The sequence below is a fragment of the Eubalaena glacialis genome, chromosome 2 (assembly GCF_028564815.1).
Source record: "Eubalaena glacialis isolate mEubGla1 chromosome 2, mEubGla1.1.hap2.+ XY, whole genome shotgun sequence".
Classification (NCBI taxonomy): Eukaryota; Metazoa; Chordata; class Mammalia; order Artiodactyla; family Balaenidae; genus Eubalaena; species Eubalaena glacialis.
In genome coordinates, this window is record NC_083717.1 from 184,604,404 (window position 1) to 184,627,894 (window position 23,491).

The following is a 23,491-nucleotide window of genomic DNA, read 5'->3' on the forward strand; positions in this document are numbered from 1 at the left end:
TTTTTTTGGATGAGATTTAAATGGATTTTTTAAAAAACTTTCTCTTTCTGATATTTCATTGCTAATGTAAAGAAATGCAACAGATTTCTGTATGTTAATCTTGTATCCTGCTACCTTGCTGAATTCATTTATCAGTTCTAATAGTTTTTGTGTTGAATCTTTAGGGTTTTCTATTTAGAGTATCATGTTGTCTGCATATAATGACAATTTTACCTCTTCCCTTCTGATTTGGATACCTTTTATTTCTTTTTCTTGTTTGATTGCTATGGCTAGGACTACCAATACTATGTTGAATAGAGTGGTGAGAGTGGGCATCCTTGTCTCGTTCCAGAATTTGGTAAGAAGTCTTTTAGCTTTTCACCACTGAGTATTATGTTGGCTGTGGTTTGTCATAAATGGCTTTTATTATGTTGAGATATGTTCCCTCTATACTCACTTTGGGGAGAGTTTTTATCATGAATGGAAGTTGAGTTTTATCAAATGCATTTTCTGCATCTATTGAGATGATCATGTGGTTTTTGTCTTTTGTTGATGTGGTGTATCACACTGATTGATTTGCATATATTGAATCATACTTGAGACCCTGGGATGAATCCAACTTGATCATGTTGTATGATCCTTTTTATATGTTCTCGGATTCAGTTTGCAAATATTTTGTTGAGGGTTTTTGTATCTTTATTCATCAAAGATATTGGCCTGTACTTTTCTTTTTTGGTAGTGTCTTTGTCTTGTTTTGGTATCAGAGTGATGGAGGATTCATAGAGTGAATTTGGGAGTGTTCCCTCGTCTTCATTCTTTTGGGAGAGTTTGAGAAGGATAGGTATAAGTTCTCCTTTGTATGTTTGATAGAATTCCCCAATGAAGCCATCTGGTCCTGGACTTTTGTTTGCAGGGATTTTTTAAAAAAATTACAGGTTCTATTTTACTTCTTGTGATTGGTCTATTCAAATTATCTGTTTCTTTTTGATTCAGTTTTAGCAGGCTGTATGTTTCTACAAACTTGTCCGTTTCTTCTAGGTTTTCTATTTTATTGGCATATAACTGTTCATAGTATTTTCTTATGATTTCTTTTTTTGTATTTCTGTGGTATTGGTTGTTACTTCTCCTCTTTCTTTTCTTATTTTGTTTATTTGGGTCCTCTCTCTTTTCTTCTTGGTAAGCCTGGCCAGAGGTTTGTTGATTTTGTTTATACTTTCAAAAAACTACCTCTTGGTTTTATTGATTTTTTTCTATTTTTTTTTAAATCTCTATTTTATTTATATCCTCTCTGATCTTTATTATTTTCTCTCTGATCTTTATTATTTCCTTCCTTCTGCTGACTTTAGGTTTTGTTTTTTCTAATTCTTTTAGGTGGTGGGTTAGGTTGTTTATTTGGAATTTTTCTTGTTTTTGAGGAAGGCCTCAAAATGCTATAAACTTCCTTCTTAGGACTGCTTTTGCTGCATCCCATAGATTTTTTTTTTTAATTTAAAAAATTTTATTGAAGTATAGTTGATTTACAATGTTGTGTTAATTTCTGCTGTACAGTAAAATGATTCAGTTATACATATAAATATATATATGTATATATATATATATATTTTTTTTCTTTTGTTGCATCCCATAGATTTTGTATGGTTGTGTTTTCATTGTTGTTTTTCTCAAGGTATTTTTAAAATTTCCTCTTTGATTCCATTGTTGACCCATCGGTGTTTTAGTAGCAGGTTGTTTAGTCTCCATGTGATCATTTTTTCTCATTTCTCTTTCTGTGGTTGATTTCTATTTTCATGCCAAGTTGTTGCTCTTTTGAAGGTTAAACTGCCTTCTTTTTTTCTTTTGAAAACTGTTCTCTTTTTTTTTCTATTTGATTGAAATTTTCTTTTTTTCCAGTTTTATTGAGAAATAATTAACATGTCACTGTATAAGTTTAAGGTGTACAGCATGATTGTTTGATTTGTATATATTGTGAAACTATTATTGCAGTAAGTTTAATTAACATCCATCATCTCATATATCAACACAAAGAAAAGAAAGAAAGGAAAAAAATTTTTCCTCCTTGTGACGAGAAATCAGGATTTACTCTCTTAACAACTTTCTTATATATCATACAGCAGTGTTAACTATAATCATCATGTTGTACCTTACACCCTTAGTACTTATTTATCTTATAACTGGAAATTTGTACTCACAACTTCTTTATCTGTTTATCCATTGATGGACACTTAGGTTGCTTCCATGTCGTGGCTATTGTCATAATGCTGCTGTGAACATGGGGGTGCAGATATCTTTTCAAGTTAGTATTTTTGTCTCCTTTGGATATATTTCCAGAAGTGGAAATGGTAGTTCTATTTTTAATTTTTTGAGTGTTCCTTTTACTGTTTTCCATAGTGGCTGCACTAATTTACAATAGTGCACGAGGGTTCCCTTTTCATTACATCCATGTCAGAATTTGTTATCTCTTGTCTTTTTGATGCTGGTCATTCTAACAGGTGTGAGGTAGTATCTCATTGTGTGTTTTTTTTTTTTTTAATAGATCTTTATTGGAGTATAATTGCTTCACAATACTGTGTTAGTTTCTGTTGTACAACAAAGTGAATCAGCCATATGCATACATATAGTGAATCAACCATATGCATACATATATCCCCATATCCCCTCCCTCTTGAACCTTCCTCCCACCCTCCCCTCTCTAGGTCATCACAAAGCACGGAGCTGATCTCCTTGTGCTATGCTGCTGCTTCCCACTAGCTAACTATTTTACATTCGGTAGTGTATATATGTTGATGCTACTCTCACTTCGCCCCAGCTTCCCCCTCCCCAACCATGTCCTCAAGTCCCCTTGTGGTTTTAATTTGCATTTCCCTAATGACTAGTGATGTTGGGCACCTTTTCATGTACCTGTTGGCCTTTTGTATATCTTCTTTGGAAAAATATCTATTTAGGTCTTTTGCCCATTTTTAAATTGTTTTCCTCTTCTTTTTTGCTATTGAGCTGTATGAGTTCTTTATATATTTTGGATATTAACCCCTTATTGGATATATGGTTTACAAATGTTTATTCTCATTCCGTAGGTTGTTTTTCACTTTGTTGAAGGTTTCTTTTGCTGTGCAGAAGCTTTTTAGTTTGGTGTAGTCCCACTTGTTTATTTTTGATTTTGTTGCTTATGCTTTAGGTGTCATATCCAAAAAATGATTACCAAACCCGTGTCAACGAGCTTTATTCCTATGTTTTCTTCTAGGATTTTCATGGTTTCAGGTCTTACAGTTAAGTCTTTAATCCATTTCAAGTTAATTTTTGTGAGTAGTGTAAGATAGGGATCCAGTTTCATTCTTTTACATGTGAATATCCACTTATCCTAGCACTACTTATTGAAGAAACTGTCTTTTCTCCATTTGAGTACTCTTGGCTCCCTTTGTCAAATATTAATTGACCATATATGCTTGGGTTTATTTCTGGGCTCTCAGTTCTATTCCATTGGTCGTATGTCTGTTTCTATGCTGGTACCATACTGTTTTGATTACTATAGCTTTATAGTATAACCTGAAATCAGGGAATGTGATGCCTCCTGCTTTGTTCTTTTACAGAATTTCTTTGGCTGTTTAAGGTCTTTTGTGGCTCCATATAAATTTTAAGAGTGTTTTTTACATCCATAAAATATGCCATTGTAATATTGATAGAATTGCATTGAATCTATAGATGACTTTGGTAGTATTGAAATTTTAACAATATTAATTCTTCCAGTTCATTAACATGGGACGCCTTTCCATTTATTTGTGTCTTTGATTTCTTTCATCAACGTCTTGTAGTTTTCACACTAGAGATCTTTCACCTTCTTGGTTAAGTTTATTCTAAGTATTTTATAGTTTTTGACGCTATTGTAAATGAAATTGATTTTTTTATCTCTTTTTCATAAAATGCATTGTTAGTATATAGAAATGCTACTGATTTTTGTATCTTAATTTTGTATCCAGCACCTTTACTGAATTCATTGATCTAACAGTTTTCTTGTTGGGTCTATAGGATTTTATATATATAAAATAATGTCATCTGCAAATAGAGACAGGTTTATGTCTTCCTTTACAATTCTCATACCTTTTATTTCTTTTTCTTGCCTGATTGCTCTAGCTGGGACTTTCAGTACTATGTTGAATAAGAGTGTTGAGAGTGGGTAATTTGTCTTGTTCCTGATCTTAGAGGAAAAGCTTTCAACCTTCCACCACTGAGTATGATGTTAGCCATGGGCTTGTTATATATGGCCTTTATTATGTTGAGATATTTTCCTTCTATGCTTAATTTGTTAAGAGTTTTTATCATGAATTTTGAGTTTTGTCATATGCTTTTCCTGCATTTGTTGAGGTAATCATATGATTCTTTTCTTTCATGCTACTAATGTAATGTATCATATTTATTGATTTGTGTATGTTGAACTATTTTTGCATTCCACAGATAACTCTCACTTGACCATTGTGAATGATCCTTTTCATGTGCTGCTGAATTCATTTGCTAGTATTTTATTGAGAATTTTTGTATCTATATTCATCAGGGATATTGACCTTTAGTTTTTTAGTAGTGACCTATCTGTGGTCTCCTGAATATCTGGTGTGTTCACCAAAGTTCCTCACTTTGGCTACATTGGAAATACAGTGCATGTCTAGCACAATGTGACCTATAAAATCTCTGTTCAGCTTTCAACCATTAAGTATGTGTTCTCTGCTAGTCCTTGTAAAGTTTTGCTGTGAGACCATGCAGTTTAGGATTAGGCCAAGGACCTGAGGAGCATCCTTACACAGATTTATGGGACCTCTTCTCTGGCACTCCCTGCTGTTCTCACTTTACTCACAAAGTCCAGTTGCATTAGCACTTCTTCACTCTGATGTTTCCTCTACCCACTGAAAATGCTAATTACTAATTGGGCTTCACTTCTCTTTGCTGCAGTTTGCAAGTGTTCCCAGGCAGAAAACCAAGGTGAATGTAGAACTTAATTTGTGTGCTCCCCTCTTTTCAGAGGATTGCAACCTTGTGTTAAAATCTGTGCCCAGTGTTGGAAACGAGTTGCTTTATACATTTTGTCCAGTTGAAGGATAAGTCCAATACATTCTTAAAACATCATGGCTGTAACTGGAAGTTCTCTTATTTCTTCAACAATGGCTTATACCATATTCTCATCCTTCTTTCTGGAATTCCAATGACACATATGTTACATCTTTTCTCCCATGTGTTCTATGAATATTTTTTTTGTATTCTCCTCTCTCATTTCATCTTTCTATGCTTCATTCTGAATCTTTTTGTCTGACTTTTCTTCCTCATCATTAACTGTTAACTTCCCAAATGTATTCTTAATTTTGTTAATTGTATTTTTAAGTTCTAGATTTCCATTTGGTTCTTTAAAAATTCCAATATCTGATTATATTCTCTAACTGTCTCTTACTTTATAGAATATATTAAGCATAGTTATTTTAAAGTCTTTTCCTGATAACTCTATATTCCGGATCTCTGGAGATTCTGATTCTATTGTCATTTCTGTTTATTTTTTCTTGTCTTCTTATTTGTATTTTTTTAAATAATTGTGTGCAAGATATTAGATAGAAAAACTATAGAGTTAATTTGGGGTTTAGGATTAAGTTATGTTTCTTCAGAGAGTATTTGTGTGTTTGCTTCTGGCAGGAGGCTGTAGACATTGGTAACCCAGGTCACTTTAATGCAGCTCAGAAAAAAAATCTGTGGTCAATTCTTGAGATGATTTGAAGCTGGTCTTCAGTCCCTGTGAGGGTTGGTCTATTTCTGGTTCCTCTTTACTCCTAGGGTGTGACCTTTTGGGACCTCTACCCACAGCACAGGGAGATTTTTAGGTTTCCCATTCCTTGGTAGTCACCCAATTCCAAATTTAGTTCCCCTATTTCAGAGAGTCTGTTGAAATCTGCGCATCTTGTGGAATTGGCAGAAAGAGAAATAGGCAAAGGAGAAAGAGTGGCCTCAAATGCCAGGCCTAGCTTTTGGCAATCCCATTTTCTTTCGGATCATGGCCCCATAATTCTCCCATACAATTCTCTGGGTTATTGTTTGTTTATTTGCTTTTGCATTTAATCTTGTCCGGTTTTCTAATTGTTCTCATTAGGAGAACTGACTTGAATTTATTTGTCTATTGTTTCTGGAGAAATGGAACCCAGACTTTTTTTTTTATGTAATATTTTCAATGGTGGAATGTAGGTCATATATATTTTTCAAGGTCAGGCATATTTAAGAATGTCTTTCTATTTCTTCACACATGAAAGAAGCCTCTGCCTCACTGTGAAAAATATGTAAAAATTGCTTCATAGTTTTCTGGCATTTCAGAGTTATAGAAGACAAATCTTAGACCAGTGATTTTTATCTGTTACAGGAGTTAACCTTTGTTTTTCTTAATTCTTGGAGCCTTATCTATTTATTTTAAAAAAAACTTCTCTTAAATATTTCTATATAAGTATCTTTTCATTAATTTCTATAATGTGAAGAACACTTTCAATCTGCAAATTCAGGTCCTTTTTTCAGGAAATTTCCCATTAATGAAATTTTAAATTATTGCTTTCTTCAAATTGTCTTGGTTTATTCCTCAGGAACACCTGTAATTCATAGGTCATGTTTTCATTTTCTGTGCTGTGTAGCTGTTAATAGCCACTATTTTCCATACATTTATCTTTTCCTCTATATTCTTAGCTTTTCAGGTTGGTTTACTCTATAACTTACTTGATTTTTCCCCCAAATCAGCTCTATTTATTGCACTGAATGAGGGTCTCTAATTTTGCTATCTCATTTTTAGTTTAATTACATTTATCATGTCTTTTACCTAACTCTATTTTTATCTCATTCTGTTAGTGTCCTATGTCACCCTGAATTTCTGTGACTGTCTACTCCTGTTTTTATAGAGGTCTTATGTTTTTGCTTCATGTTGCAGATGCCACACACTTTCCTAAAATCTTTTGATTCATTGACTAGATAATTTTCAGACAAATGTTTTCTCTCAGGTTTCAGTATACTATTTCATTTCCTTTGAAGTATACATTTGGTTGGTCCTTCATTTTTTAAAAAAATCAATTTTTTTGAGATATAATTTTCATGCAATAAAATAACCCATTTTAAGCACAGTTTGATAACTTTTGACAAACGTATACAGTAATGGAACCAAAGCTGTAATCAACATACAGGACATTTCCATCACCCCATAAATATCTCCTAGTTTTATTTTCAGTCCATCCACCATAGGCAACCACTGATCTGCTTTTTGTCATTATAAACTAGTTTTTTCTGTCCTAGGATTTCATATGAATGGCATCGTATAGAATGTACTATTTTTGTGTCTGCTTATTTCACTCAGCATAATGTTTTTAAAATTTATCCATGTTGGTATACAAGTAGTTCAGTTTTTAAAATGTTGAGTAGTAATGCATTGTATGGCTATATCACAGTTTATCCATTCACTTCTTGATGAACATTTTACCTATTATGAGTAAAGCTATAAACATTCATATAAAAGTGTTTTTATGAAGATATACCTTTATTTATTTTGATAAATACCTGGCAATGAAAACGCTGGATTATATGGTAAGTGTATGTTTAATTTTATAAGAAATGTCCAAACACTTCTTCAAAAGTGGTTGTACCATTTTATACTCCCTCCAGAAGTATATGAGAGTTCTAGTTCTATATTATTATCAACACTTGGGATTGTTGGTCTTTTTAATGTTAGACATTCTGATGGCCAAGTAGTAATATCACATTGTTTAGTTTGCATTTCTCTGATGACTAATGATAATGAACATCTTTACAGGTGTTTACAATGGCTTATTGGCCATTGTATACATATATTTTTGAAGTTCTCAATGAAATCTTTTGTTCATTTTTAAATTGGGTTGCTTGTCTATTATATGTTCAAAATAGAAGACTTTTTTCAGATATATGTATTGTGAATATGTTCTTTTAGTCAGGGGATTTCCTTTTCAGGTATTTCAAAGAGCAAAATTTTCAAATTTTGGTAAATTTCAATGTATCGATTTTTTTCTTTTATGGTTCTTTCCTCTCCCCTAAGGTTATAAGGAAATTCTCCTAAAGTTATAAGGAAATTCTCCTGTGTATTATTCTAGAAATTTATAGTTTAAGCTTTTACATTTAAGTATATGATCCATTTGGAATTAATTTTTGTATATGGGGGGACGTAAGGGTTGACTTTTTCCTGTAAGGATATCCGATTGTTCCAGTTCAATTTGTTGAAAAAATTACTCTTTCCACATTGAATTACCTGGACTATTTTGTTGAAAACCAATTGACCACATATGTGTGGATCAATTTGTAGACCCCATATTTTATTTCATTGTCTGTCCTCTCACCAATATCACACTATCTTGATTACTATAGTTTTATAGTAAATCTCGAAATTATGTAGTGTAAATCCTCCGGATTTGTTCCTTCTCAAAATTGTTTGACTATTTTAGGACCTTTGCATTTTCATAGAAATGTTACTATCAGCTTGTCAGTTTCTACAAAACAGTCTGCTTGCATTTTGACTGGGATTACATTGAATATGTAGTTTAATCTGGGGGAGAATTGACCTCCTGAGAAAAGACTCAATATTGAGTCTTCTGATCCATAAACGTGGCATTTCTAGCCATTTATTTAGGTCGTATTTAATTTCTGTCAGCAATATTTGCTAGTTTTCAGTGTACAGGTCCTGTAGATATTTTGTTAAAGGTATTCCTAAATATTTTATGGGTTTGGGTGCTATTGTAAATAGTGTTTTAAAATGTAATATTCTACTTGTTTATTGACATTATTTATATAGAGATATAATCGATTTTTGTATATTGACTTTTATATCCTTCAACCTTCCTAAATTCACTTATTAATTTTTGTAGCTTATTTGTAAGTTTATTATGATTTTCTGTATACATGATTATGCTTTCTTGCAAATAAAGATAATTAAAACTTTTTTTCTTCTAATTTGTATGTCTGTCTGCCTGCCTACCTGCCTGCCTGCCTCCCTCTCTCTCTCTCTCCCTCCCTCCATTTCTTTCTTCCCTTCTTCCGTTCTCCTTTTCTTTCTCTCATTGCACTGGCTCATATCTCCAGTTCAGTATTGAATAGAAGTGCTGAGAGTGGATATCATTGTTTTTTCCCTTCATCTGTAGGGGGAAAGTGTTCAGACATTCACCATTAGACATGATGTTAGCTGTAGGATTTTCATAGATGCTTTTTATCATATTGAGGAAGTCCTCATCTATTCATAGTTTGCTGAGAGTTTTTATCATGAGTGAATGTCAATTTTGGTCAAATGTATTTTCTCCTATTAGATGATCATATGACTTCCCCCCTTAATTCTCTTAATAAGGTGAATTACATTGATTTACTTTGCAATGTTAAACCAACCTTGCATTCCTGGGATAAATTCTACATTGTTGGCTATATTATATTGCCAGATTCAATTTGCTAATTTTTTGTTAAGTGATTCTGGTCCTGCATTTATGAGGGATATTGATCTAGTTTTCTTTTATTGTAATGTTTTCGTCTGGTTTTTTTTTATAGAGTAATGCTGGCTTCATAAAATGAGTTGGAAAGTGTTTCCTCCTCTTCTATTTTCTGAAAGAGTTTATGTAAGATTTGTATTATTTATTCCTTTAATAATTAATAGTGAATCCATCTGGTAAATCCATCTGGCCTTGGGGCTTTCTTTGTGGGAAGGTTTTACATTATGAATTCAAATTAATAGTTATGGGGCATTTAACTGTCTACTTTTTATTGAGTTGAACTTTGTAATTGTGTAACCAAGTTTTTTGATGAATGTGGGCATCTTATCCAACTTATCCAATTTATTGGCATGTCTGCAGTATCTGCAGTGATGTCCTACCTTTCCTTCCTGATATTGATAATTTGCTTCTTCTCTATTTTTTTATTCATCAGGCTACCTAGGGGCTTATCAATTTTATTGAACTTTCCAAAAAAAGCCCAGCATTTGGTTTTATGATTTTCTCTGTTGGTTTTCCGTTTTCAATTTTATTGATTTCTGCTTCTATCTTTATTATTTTCTTCCTTATACTAATATTTAATTTAATTTTCTCTTTTTCTATCTTATTAAGTAGAAGCATGAATCATTTATTTTGGACCTTTAAAATTTTCCAAAATAAGAATTTAAAGCTATAAATTTCCCTTTAAGCATTCCTTTAGTTGCATCCTACAAATTTGATATGCTGTGGTTTCACTGTATTTCAGAACAGAATATTTTCTAATATTCCTTGTGATTTCTTCTTTGATTTATGGATTGATTAGAAGTATATTTTTTTAAATGTACAAATACTTGGTGATTTTCCAGGTATATTTTTGTTATTTATTTCTAGTTTAATCCTACTGTGGTCAGAGAACATACTTTATTCTATCACTCCATCTAAATCTTTGGAGCTTACTTTATGAATGAGAATATTGTCTTAGTAAATGTTGACTAGACACTGTGTCTGTTCCACAGTGATTGAGTGGAGAATTCTATAGTTATCAATTAAGTCAAGTTGTTGAGAATGTTGTTCAAGTCTTCTATTTTTATTGACTTTTTTTGTCTGCTTGTTTTATCAATTACTGAGAGAGGATTGTTCTAATTTACAACACTAATTATGGACTTATTCCTCCTTTTAGTTCTGTTAGTTTTGCTTCATGTAAATTGAAACTCTATCTTTAGATACACACATATTTATGACTGTTATGTTATCTTGATGAATTGACATTTTCATCAGTGTGAAACATCCTCCTTTGTTCCTGGTAATATTCTTTGTCCTGGAGTCTACTTGTCTGAATTTATATAGACACTCCAGCTTTCCTATGACTAGCATTTAAATGGTATAAGTTTTTCTGTCATTTACTTTTAACTTCTCTACCTTTATATTTCAACTGTGTTTCTCACAGGCAGCATATATTTGGTCATGCTTTTTGAAAAACTTAAATCCTATTTGACAATCTCTGTGTTTTAGACTATTTACATGTAATGTATTTATTGTTTAGGCTATTTATACTTAGTGTAATTACAGATATGGTTGGGCTTGAGTCTATCATCTTGTGCTTGTTTTCTATTTGTCCCATCTATTCTTTGTTCCTTTTCATTTTAATATCTTGCCTTCTTTTGGTTAATTTTTACTATTCCATGTTTCTCTTTTTAAGTTGTTAGTTATACCTCTTTTTAAAAAGAATACCCTACAGTTCTACAATTACAATATGCACCTTTAACTTCATAGTCTACCTTCAAGTAATATTATACTAGTTTACATGTAATGCAAGAATCCTGTGCACTTTCATTTTCCCCTTCCCATCCTTTTAGTTTTTTGTCAAATATTTTACTTCTATATATATAGAAAGTTGTTTGTAGTTATTCACTATATTTATCATGCCCAGAACTCTTTATGCCTTTCTGTAGGCCCTAGCATCCATCTGGTATCATTTTCCATCAGCCTGAAGACCTTCCTTTAGCTTTTCTTTTAGTGGAACTCAGGTGGCAATGAATTCTCTTATCTTGTGTTTGTCTTCAAAGAGTCTTTATTTCATATTCATTTCTGAAGCATATTTTCACTGGGTCTAGAATTATAGGTTGACAGTTTTTTTCTTTCAGCCTATTAAAGATGTCATTCCATTGTCTTCTGGCTTGCATTGTTTCTGACGAGAAACCAGTGATCATTCTTATCTTTGTCCCCCTGTAAGTAATGTGTCTTTTTTTCCCTGGTTGTTTTTAAGATTTTTCTCTTTATCATTGGTTTTCATCAATTTGATTATAATGAGTTTTGGTGTTATTTTCTTTGCTTTTATTTTGCCTAAGATTCATTGAGCTTCTTGGATCTGTGGGTTTATAGTTTTCATCAAACTTGAAAAAATTTGGCCATTGCTTCTTCAAATTTTTGCCTCCACCCCCACCCCCACAACCTTGCTTCTTCTGGGCTTTTAACCACATGTGCTGTATATTGCCTGGTATTTTCCCACAGCTTACTGAAGCTCTATTTATTTTTCTTCCAGTACTTCAGTTTGGATAGGATCTGTTGTTACATCTCTGAATTCACTGATCTTTTCTTCTGCATTGTCTAATCTTCCTTTAAGCCCATTCCGAGAATTTTTAATTTTTGATACTGTATTTTTAATTTTTAGAAATTCCATTTGGTTGTTTTATTATGTCCTTCATCTCTGTCCTCATTGTGTTCATGTTTTACTTTGAATATGTTTATAATAGCTGTTTTAAAGTCTTTGTTTGCTAATTACCTCATCTCTGTAGTTTCTGGGTTTGTTTATATTGGCCAATTTTTTTTTTCCTAATTGTGGGTAATATTTTCTTGGGTAATATTTTCTTCCCCTTTCAAAATATCAAGTAATTTTTGACTGGATGCTAGACTTCATGAACATTACATTATTGAGTGTCTGGATTTTGCTGCCTTCCATTATAGTACATTGAAGTTTGTTTTGGCAGCCAACTTACTGGTGGATCAGCTTGACCCTTTCAAGCCGTGTTCTTATATTTTCTTAGGGTGAACCTGGGCTAGCCATTTCCCTAATGTTAGTTTAGCCCAACTACTAAGGTGTGACCTCCTAGAGTCTCAATTGAATATCCCAGGTTTTCACTGAGTTCCCTCCACTCTGGCTGGTTGAAGCTCAAATATCTCTCAGCCCTGTATGAGATGTAGGAATTATTAAGCTTACAGATCCCCCATAGTTGCTCTCTAAGCAGCTAAATGGAGTTTTGCCTTACACATGCTCAGCTTAGTGTAAAGCCAAAGACCCAAAAGGATTCCTACTCAGATATCTGGAGCTCTTTCTTTGCATAGATTCCTCTTCTTTGGTACTCTACCCAGCAAATTTAAGCCACTTTGCCTTTCTAAACTCTGTTTTTTTGTCCCCTCAACTCAATGAAACCACCCTACTGTGCTTATCTTTCTACCTCTAGGACCAAGACCTGGAACTTGCTTCCAGGAAGAAACCAAGGGTAATTGTAGGACTCACTTCATTGTTTCTTCTCTCAAAGGTCATTGTCCTGTACTACCTGTAGTCAAGTTTCTTAAAACAGTTGTTTCATGTATTTTTCTAGTTTTCTAGTTATTTATGGTGAGAGGGCGAGTCTAATACCAGTTACTCTGTCATTGTTGGAAGCAGAATTCTTGTCTGCCATGTTTATGCTATATTTTTGTTTTTATTTTCAAATAAAAGGAGGTCTGTCCTGAAAATATTTGCCATACGGTAAGGTATGTAGATTGTCCTTGTATCAGAATCAACTGTGTTGCTTTTCCCAATTACAGATACCTGGGTTTTGAGGTTCCAGGATCATATTTTAAAAACCTTTACAGGTGATTTTTGATACACAACAAAAACCAATAATCACTGGTCTAGTAAGCTTAAATCTAGTGTGACTTTGGTGAACTTAAAGGAGGTATTCTACAACCTGTGCTTAAGTTAGTGACACCCTGTAAAAATAGAATCAAAAGTTAAAGGAGTAGGACCTCCTAGACATCCCCACCATCCACATATAAAGCATTAATTTCTGGCAGAGCAGGAGTTTTTGGAGCTCTGATCAAGTGCTATGGCTGTTTCACGTTCTAATTTGTTTGTACCTGTGCCATAACAGTTGTTATGTAGTTTAAATATTACTTTTATCTAAAAATGTCATGATCTTTTTCTTAATATTTATAAAGTGATCTGCAAATATTCTCATAATACATGGATTCAGAGTTGGTTAGCAGATTTCATCTTGTATGCCAACTCTGTTTTGATTAGTGGTGACTTCCTGGAGCTCAGTGTTGAGAAAGATTTTAAGGCCAGTTCTGGACTCAGCAGGAAAGAATGCTCTTATGGATTAGTGATACCTGTCATGAGTTTGGGATTGGAGGAATGGGGTACACGTTCCATGTATTTGCAACTTCTGTACTGGTTGAAGGCACTCTTTCTTCTCTAGATTTCTCTAATTACACAAGAAAACTTGTTGCTACTCTATCTTGACTTTTCCACATGTAGGAAACAAATATAGAATGTCTTTATTAAAATTATTTCTTCATTCATCCATTCCTTACTCATTCATTTCCTCTTTCTCTCTCTCAAAAGATATAATCAATATGATATTATGTTATTATAGTAGTAGTTCTAGTCTGTACTTCTTTTTAAATAAATAGACCCATTGTGTATTTTTTTTAAGGTCACTGGTTCTGTTGACCATATTTTCCTGAATTCCAAATCAGACACATGATCTTATTCCTGGTCTAACAATAGGATAGAAGAATTGAAGTTGGGACACTCTTAGAAAATTTTATAAAATGTTCAGAGCACAAATTAGGCTCAGATCATTAATAACAAATATTTTTGAATTATAATTAGACATGTAACTAAGAATATCTTCTCATCTGCAGATTTTTATATATTAGGCCAACCATGGTCCTATAGGATTAGAATATGGTAATTTAGAAAAATGTCCTACTTTCAAACATAAAATCCTATTACATTTATTTTTTATATGGTAGAATATTGTTAGCTAAGTGCCTTGGGCTACAGAATCATCTGGATGATAAGTAATTGTAATTCTCTTTCTGATCTGTCTCAGATCACTTGGTTCTTGTCCTCATTCTGTGTGTATACTGTGTTGAGGAGTTGGGTATTAGCAAACTAGCAGAGGTTTAGACTGTGGGTAATGTGTGAGAGAGATGCATTTCGTTTGGGCAAGAAACTCATCTTTTCAGTCTCCACATTTAATGGGGATGGGTGGGAAATGGAATGGTAGAGGTTGCCTTACCACTCATTTCAGTTATTATTAATCTGAAACACTTCCTGGTGCCAAAAATCTAGATGTTTAGCATAGTATACTATAGTGAAAAGAGCACAGTTTTGAGAACCAAGAGATATATGTTCTAGTCACAGCTTGTCATTTACTAACTCTGTGACCATAGCAAACTACTTAACCTTTTAAATTTTAACTTACACATAAAATGAGGTTAATAATCTGCTGTATCTATCCCACAGGGTTGTTGGGAGGATCAAGTGAAAACACAGATGTAAAAACTTCTAAGAATTTACTAATGGTATATCATTGTGAAATAATATTATGGTATTGGGTATGCCACCTTATATTAGCTTGTCTCTCCCCATGGGAAAATGGATGGGGTTGTGATATCTTTGCTTAATTTAAAAATACTTCATAGATTGAAAAAAAAATAATTATTTTAGGAAACCTTCTGATGATGGTTCTATTTAAGGAAAACTAGTGAAGTATCTGCTGTGTTTTTCCCAGGGCACGAATAATGTCAGTGAGAAGTACTCATCAGCTATGCTTTGCTTTACAGCTTGGAACCCCATCCACTGCCAGCACACTGAATGCCACAACGCAATTAACAAACCAGCTGTGAAGGTACTGTTTTATTAGACATGGTGCTATATTATATTGTCAGTGGTCAACTTATCAGGAGCAAATTGCTGAATGAAATGGAGATTGCATCCTTCTCTGTAAAGCAGAAGGCTGTACTCTGTGGTCATCTCAAATTACTGTACTCTACTTTGATCTGACTGTACTCTGGTGGATTGGTTCAAGACAGAGCAATGAATAGTGATATCTGCAGATTTGGCTCTGAGTTCATAACCAAGTGCTGTGGAGAACTGGGCTAATTATCAGAATAATCCTGGTGAAACACTTACATAGTCCTTGACTGATTTCTGTCTGGGCTAATAAACTCAGGGAGATGTACTTTGGCCCTGTTTTCATGTGTTTGCTGCAAGTTATGAGTGGTCTAGTGTGTGACTATGTGAATTCAAGAGTCGTAGGACAAAAACAGATAAAATTGTTAAGTCTTAGCTCAGATCACAGATGTGACTTAGTTGAAATGACTGAGAGGTAGTTGGACAGCAAACACATGGAAAATTACAATAGAGGTAAGGCAACAGTGGTTTAGAGAGGTCAAGTCACTCTCCTAAGGTCACTCAGACAGAACTAGGTACCTTGACTCTCAGCCTTATTCTTTTCCTACCACATCTAATTGTTTCTGTCCTGTTATAATCCCGAATCTTTGAAGTTGAAAATTAAGAAAAATAATCACACCACTTAACAAAATTACTTATGGTATATTTGTCGGATACAACACTTGGCTGGAGAGACCTGTGTCTGGATTTACAAGGGTTAATTTTTATATTCTGAGGAGTGGGAGTTAGGTCAAGTGATTAGAGTTCAAGTTGCTTTTTAGAACCTATTGTCAAGGAAGTTTGCCTCTCATGTTCTATAGAGAGGTAGATTGTAAAGATTATCAAATAATAGAAAAATAACACTCTCATTTTATAGAAACAGAGTAGAAGAGGTAAAATGAGATATAAAAAATATAAATATAAATGGAAACAAAAAGAAATCTAAATGGAATAAAACATGTATTTCATATACCAAAAGTGGCACAGGAGTGCCAATTATCACGTTGTCATCTAGGTATATCTTACCAACAAAGGACATCCTTATATTATTATACTTGATCTCTGCTTTTGATGAAAGTAAATTGAATGAATTTATGCTGAGAAAGAGCAGGTGAGGGTAACCCACCAATGGAAGCTTAGTCCTCTCCCATTCTATGATGTGTACTCTTCCTCTGAACTTCCATAAACATTTGGGGTTCAAAGGTACTTTTCTTTGGTGTGAGGACATTTTGAGCTAAACACAGTTGAGTTCCTATATTATTCAGCTTAATTCTTCACAGTGGTGAGACTTTCACAATTCCCGTAGTTTCTATATCTGTCCTTTCTTCTTTCTGCCTAAGTTACAATGCCCTCTTTTCATTCACCCAGACATCAACAGAAAGGAGGTACTGAAAATCTGTTTAATTTTTCCAGTTATTTTTTCCTTGATTTTATGTCAGACTGCATTCTCGGGAGTCCTCTGACTTCCTGATTAGTAATGGTTTTTGGCTTCCTTCCCACAGAAGTCATCATGAATTAGAAATTCTCCCTCTCTTTAGGCAAACAGCCCAGTCTACTCCTCTGGCCTGGCCTCACTTTTCTCACAGGCTGTTCCCTATAGCCAGTCCTCCAGGATAAGCCAAACCATCCCACTTTCTGTCATTTTTTAATTGAGGTAAAATTCACATAACATAAAACTAACCATTTTAGAGTGGACATTTCAGTGACATTTATCACATTCACAATGTTGTACAACCACTACCTCTATCTAGTTCGTAAACGTTTTTCTCACCCCCCCAAATTTTACTTTCTCAACCCCAGTTTTCTTAAAGGGCTTCCTTTTACATTTTCACTCTATGCTTCCCAGAAAGGGAATATTCTTGTTGGCATTTCCTGTGCAGGGGCTGGTTTTGCACGACCACAGGTCTGGCTCAGGGTTGTTCTTTCTTTACCATATGAGCACTCCACAAACCCACGGAAATATGAGCATATGACATGTAGATCAAGGGTACCCAACATCCAGATGCTTACAGAATAATGTTAAATGAAAAGGAAATTATGAAGTGTACAGTATGTTGCAAATGTAGTTTAAAAATTACATGTATGAATTTTATATTCATCTTCATAGTGAACACCAACCAGTAATTCTCATCAAAATGTTACCAATGATTGCATTGAGATGGAGGGTTAATGAGTTATTTAAATTTTCTTCTTTCCTTTTCTTCATTTTCTGAAGCCTCTACCTTGGGCATGTATTATATTTGTAGACAGAAAATAACTATTTTTAAATGTAACAGTCAGATATGAACATATTAATGTGGATGTAAACTGACCTGTTCAGTGTGGAACAGGATTGACACTACTAGCCACAAATCTGAAGGGTCATGTTAATTCATTTAACATGTCAGAGGTCAACTAGCTAACCTCTAATGACTCTTTCTAGTTCTAACATCCTAAGAGTTTTTCCTTTGGGATGGAATGAAAAAATATCTTTACCTGACAGAGGTATCAATGACTCATTAGAAATGAGAGTAAAGTAACTATACTGAAGAAGAGGTCTACATGCAGTGCATGGGAAAAACTCAGGGAAAATAGATTTATTTTCACAAAAAGCCTAATATCTCCATAATAGTGAGTTATACCTCTTGGCAGTAATGAACCAAGCTTGGGTCTGCTCGCCTGTGTGCAGTAAAGCCAATCTACTGATACCGGCTTGTGGTGAAGGAAAGCACAGCATTTATTGTAAGGCGCCATACAAGTAGTCTGGGACAGCTAGTGCTGAAAACACCCAAACTCTCTGGTGGGCAAACCATTTATAAAGGCCAGGTGGGGGCGGGGGGGAGGGGTCGCAGGGTCTGTGACCAGCTCGTGCACAATTCTCCAATTGGTTGATGGTGAGGTAACACGACGATGTCACAGGGGTTAACATTATTAATCCTTAGGTGCCAGTAGGTCTGGGGGCTACAAAGTGCTCGTGATCATCAAGTAGTTAATTTCTTCCATTTAGTGGTGGTTTTAGTATCTGTAAAACAACTCGGGAAATGTTTATCAGATACTGTTAATATAACTAGGTATTTCGGAGAGGAGCTACAGCAGAGGATATGGGGGAAGGGTCTGTCTCGGGAAGGCCCCATAAGGTCCTGCTCAGTTACATAATGATTTGCCAAATAGAAAAGCATTATATATATATATATATATATATATATTTTTTTTTTTTTTTTTTTTTTTTTTGCAGTAGGTTACAAAAAGTGCTTTTAAGGCAAGAGCCAAAAGTTATGATAGGATCCTAAAATGAAAGTATGTTGGAAATTATAGTTCATTATATCCCACTCTGCTTTTTGGTTTTACTTGGTCCTATTTGAAAATCACTTTATGAAATATTTGAATCCCAGATAATTAGCTAACACAGGAGTCAGCAAACTATGGCTGCAGTTAAATTTGGCCTGCTGCCTATTTTTGCAAGTAAAGTTTTATTGGAACACAGCTGTGCTCTTTTGCTTACATATTGTCTCTGGCTGCTTTTATGCTACAACAGCAGAGTTGAGTAGTTGTGACAGAGAACTTATGCCCCATGAAGCCTGAAATATTTACTTCCTGGCCATTTACAGAAAGTTTGCCAATCCCTGATTTAACACACCAGAAAGTAGTCATTCACTGTATCAAAGGAAGCATGAAACTTACCTAAGGAAAATTTTCACACTGGGCCTTTAGCACCAGGGAATATATAATTTACAGATTTTGATGGTATAATTATTTAAATTTAGGAATTCTAACTCTTATTTCCCCAACCATTGAAACTCCTAAGGGTTTTAACTTTAAACGACAGGCTGCTTGGGTCATAAGTTCGATTCATTTATCCCCTTCAAATCATTAAAAAAAAAAAAAAAAAAAGGCCGAAAGAAAAGGCAGAGTGAAGTTCTAGAAGAATTTGTGTACTAGGCATGTTAACTGCATACTCAGCTGTAGCATAGATTGATTGTTTCTTGAAGGGCAGGAACAGAATTCAAAACGACTTTGGGACTTCCCTGGTGGCGCAGTAGTTAAGAATCTGCCTGCCAATGCAGGGGACACAGGTTTGAGCCCTGGTCCAGGAATATCCCACATGCCGCGGAGCAACTAAGCCCGTGCGCCACAACTACTGCCTGAGCTTTAGAGCCTGTGAGCCACAACTGCTGAGCCCGTGCTCCACAACTATTGAAGCCCGTGCGCCTAGAGCCTGTGCTCTGCAACAAGAGAAGCCACCACAATGAGAAGCCCGTGCACCGCATGAAAAGTAGCCCCTGCTCACCGCAACTAAAGAAAGCCCACGTGCAGCAACAAAGACCCAACGCAGCCAAAAATAAAATAAATAAATAAATTTATTTAAAAAAAAAAAACAACTGTGGTGGGACTTCCCTGGTGGTGCAGTGATTAAGAATCCACCTGCCAATGCAGGGAACACAGGTTCGAGCCCTGGTCTGGGAAGATCCCACATGCTGCAGAGCAACTAAGCCCATGCACCACAACTACTGAGCCTGTGCTCTAGAGCCCGCGAGCCACAACTACTGAGCCCACGTGCCACAACTACTGGAGCCTGCGCACCTAGAGCCCGTGCTCTGCAACAAGAGAAGCCACTGCTATGAGAAGCCCGAGCACCACAACGAAGAGTAGCCCCCACTCGCCACAACTAGAGAAAGCCCGCGCGCAGCAACGAAGACCAGCGCAGACAAAAAAAAAAAAAAAAAAAAAAAAAGGACTTTGGTAAGTCATAGACATTTAAACCAATGCAAAGTACAAAATTCATTTTTTACTAGTCATTGAATGTTTTGTCCATTTGATTTAAAACATCCAGATATTTGAAATATCCTAATGATCAACTTAAGATTAATACTTTAATCTCTGTACTTACACTAATGAAAACAGGCATAAATAACTCAAAACTGAACAGAGCACTACAGGGTTAAAAGAAACTACAGTTCATATGTGGAAGAAAAAAAACTACCTGAAGTTGAAAGTTGGATATATAGAACTTATTCCAGAGTAAGAAAAGTGAATCACTCAATGTTAGATTTAATGCTAAGTTTTCTGAATGAGGTCTGTCTTGAGAAGCAAAATTCTCTACTGCCAGCATTTTGGTAACAGTTATGATTTTTAAATCTTAGTACTACATTTTCCTTTTCCCAAAGAGAGATTACTGTGTTTACTGCATTAAAGAAGGAGTTACTATATGAGTAATACAGAAGCAATTTGAGCAGCCACTGAACAAGATGATTTTTTTTTTTTTAATTTATTTTTGGCTGTGTTGGGTCTTCGTTGCTGCGCGCGGGCTTTCTCTAGTTGCGGTGAGCCGGGGCTACTCTTCGTTGCGGTGCGCGGGCTTCTCATTGTCGTGGCTTCTCTTGTTGCAGAGCATGGGCTCTAGGCACGCAGGCTTCAGTAGTTGTGGCACGTGGGCTCAGTAGTTGTGGCGCACGGGCTTAGTTGCTCCGCAGCATGTGGGATCTTCCCGGGCCAGGGCACGAACCTGTGTCCCCTGCATTGGCAGGTGGATTCTTAACCACTGCGCCACCAGGGAAACCCACAAGATGATTTTTTATCTTTATAGAATGAGGGTGGATTTCTTTTTTTAAAATAATTAATTAATTAATTAATTAATTAATTTTTGGCTGCATTGCGTCTTCGTTGCTGTGCGCGGGCTTTCTCTAGTTGTGGCAAGTGGGAGCCACTCTTCGTTGCAGTGCGCGGGCTTCTCATTGCCGTGGCTTCTCTTGTTGTGGAGCAAGGGCTCTAGGTGCACGGGCTTCAGTAGTTGTGGCTCAGTATCTGCGGCTCACGGGCTCTAGAGCACAGGCTCAGTAGTTGTGGTGCACGGGCTTAGTTGCTCTGCGGCATGTGGGATCCTCCCGGACCAGGGCTTGAACTCGTGTCCCCTGCATTGGCAGGCGGATTCTTAACCACTGCGCCACCAGGGAAGTCCAGAGGGTGGATTTCTTGACACTATCTGTGACTTGAATTGCAAATAACAGGAGAAATGAAAAACCACAGCAGCCACATTTAAACCTCCAATGTGGGAAAACAGTTATAGGTTGAATGGGTTTTACTGAAAATATTTATTCTACTTTGCTTTTGAAAATCTATTATCGAAACATTTGTGCACTTGATATAGGAAACGTGATAAACAGGACAGGAGAGTTCATTCTGTCTTTTCATGTGTTTCAGATGTGTATAGACCCCTCCTTGTCTGTAGCTTTGGGTGATAAACCACCCCCATTGTATCTCTGTGAAGAATGCAGCCAGAGGATTGCAGGGTAGGTATAAGAAAAGGAAATAGGGCTACAATGAGAAGAGAAGTATAATCACTTCGACTTAAATTGGTTATGTTACCTTCATTTTACACTAGCCTCTCTGTTTTTTAAAGGTTAGTTTGTCAGATATTTAATATATATCAAGCTTTCCTTTGAAAAGATTTCAGCTTTGAAAAATTGCAGTATTTCTCTCCATGTGACAAGAGAAAGCAATTCCACTTAATAAAGCAGCTCCACTTTTCAAGTGACCCTGTGAAAAAGGCCACAGAGAAAAATAAAAGAAAGCTGTGGTTTTCAAACATGACATAAAATTCATATGGGTTTTCTATGCTTGTTCATTTCACAGAATCACACTCAGCTTTGTACAAATCATGCTGTATTTTGGATGACTTAATTAGCATCTGGAAAGTATCATTTAAAGATAACTGAATATGATGAAATGCCTCTAATTTATAATTTAGATGGAATGCATTAGACATTTAAAAAGTTTATTATGATAGTGCTCTTAATTACACATCCTTTATATTAAAAGCCTTTTAGCAATAGTGTGCAGCTTATAAGCATTCATGTGGAAGGGTAACATTGCAACAAAGTTCAAAAATGAATTCTGTTTTTCTTTATAGGGACCACAGTGAATGGTTGATTGATGTTCTTCTGCCGCAAGGTATGGCTTACTTCAGAAGGGATGAATAATGAGTAATCATGACTAATGGCACCGTTGATTTTTCTCCTTTTGTACTGTTTTATTTTAAAAAGACAGCAACCAAAGTATTACTTTCTGTGCATATTCACTGATATGAAGCATGATATCAGTCTTGCTTGTAATATACCCACACATTTAATAATGAGGAAAGAGGTATCATCTCCACCACAATTAGAGGTAGGTGTTGGAATTAGGATTCTGTATGACCAAAGCTGGATTCTGCCTTAAGGGGTTTTCTGTGTATATTACAGGTGTTGCCAATGATACGTTTGCTGTGCAAGTCAGAAAGGAAATAAGGAACATCAGTGAGGAGAGCATCAAATAACGGGTCTTTCTCCTGCCACGGTTACCAGCTCTGTGTTTTTAGGGAAAATTATTTAATCGCTCTGAGAGTCAGTTTCCCCTTCAGTAAAATGGGGATAAATATATCTGACCCATCTCAATGAAAAGACGAGATTGTAATGCTTGCAGTTTGTTATAGTTCTGAAAGCTGTGCCTGATAAGTTGGCAGGTTGCAGACAGAGTGTTTCCCTACACATGGGGAAGCAGGTATTCCAGCCACCTAATTGCAGGATGAAATGACCAGGAAAAATACTTAGCAGAGGAAAGATGAAAAGTGGAAAAAGCTGGGGGCATACTGAGCATAGATCAGGCACCCAGGAAGAACTTGATCTATAACTTCAGAAGTAGATAATAAAAGAATTTTTATGAAAGGCCTTACTTAAAAAGAAATGTAAAAACCTCATGTTAACTAAATTCGGTAAGCACTTTTTTCAAAACTTAAGGTCTTTGCCTGATGATAATTATACTCCTTCTTTGTAGTCTAACTCTTCATATTAGGTTATCTCAACCTGAAGAAATAAATTGTTTAGTGAGTGCTCTGCATCTGTAACTTGGGTCAATAATGTCAGCCTCTATATCTTTTAAAGAGACATTTAAAAATTTTATATAAGAATATCTGTAAAAAGATTTGGGCTTATATGGGTAAAGGTAACCTTTTTTTCCCCTTAAATTAGTGAACTTCCAGTGCTCCGAGGTAAAACCCATAGTCAGGTTCTAAACTACGTTTTAAATCTCAGATATGTTGCTGAATTCTGGCCATCATCTGCAGATGATATTCATCTGTGGA

General features: G+C 35.2%; 1 protein-coding gene across 3 annotated transcripts in view; it reads left to right on the forward strand.

Moving 5' to 3' along the window:
- UNC79 (unc-79 homolog, NALCN channel complex subunit) overlaps positions 1–23,491 on the forward strand; it is a 204,647-nt gene that overhangs the window by 26,324 nt on the left and 154,832 nt on the right. For all 3 annotated transcript variants that reach the window (XM_061182833.1, XM_061182834.1, XM_061182835.1), the window contains exons 5-7: positions 15,288–15,352; positions 21,574–21,662; positions 22,283–22,323. In XM_061182833.1, the coding sequence (XP_061038816.1) occupies positions 15,288–15,352; positions 21,574–21,662; positions 22,283–22,323 (195 nt within the window). The remainder of the gene's footprint in view (positions 1–15,287; positions 15,353–21,573; positions 21,663–22,282; positions 22,324–23,491) is intronic.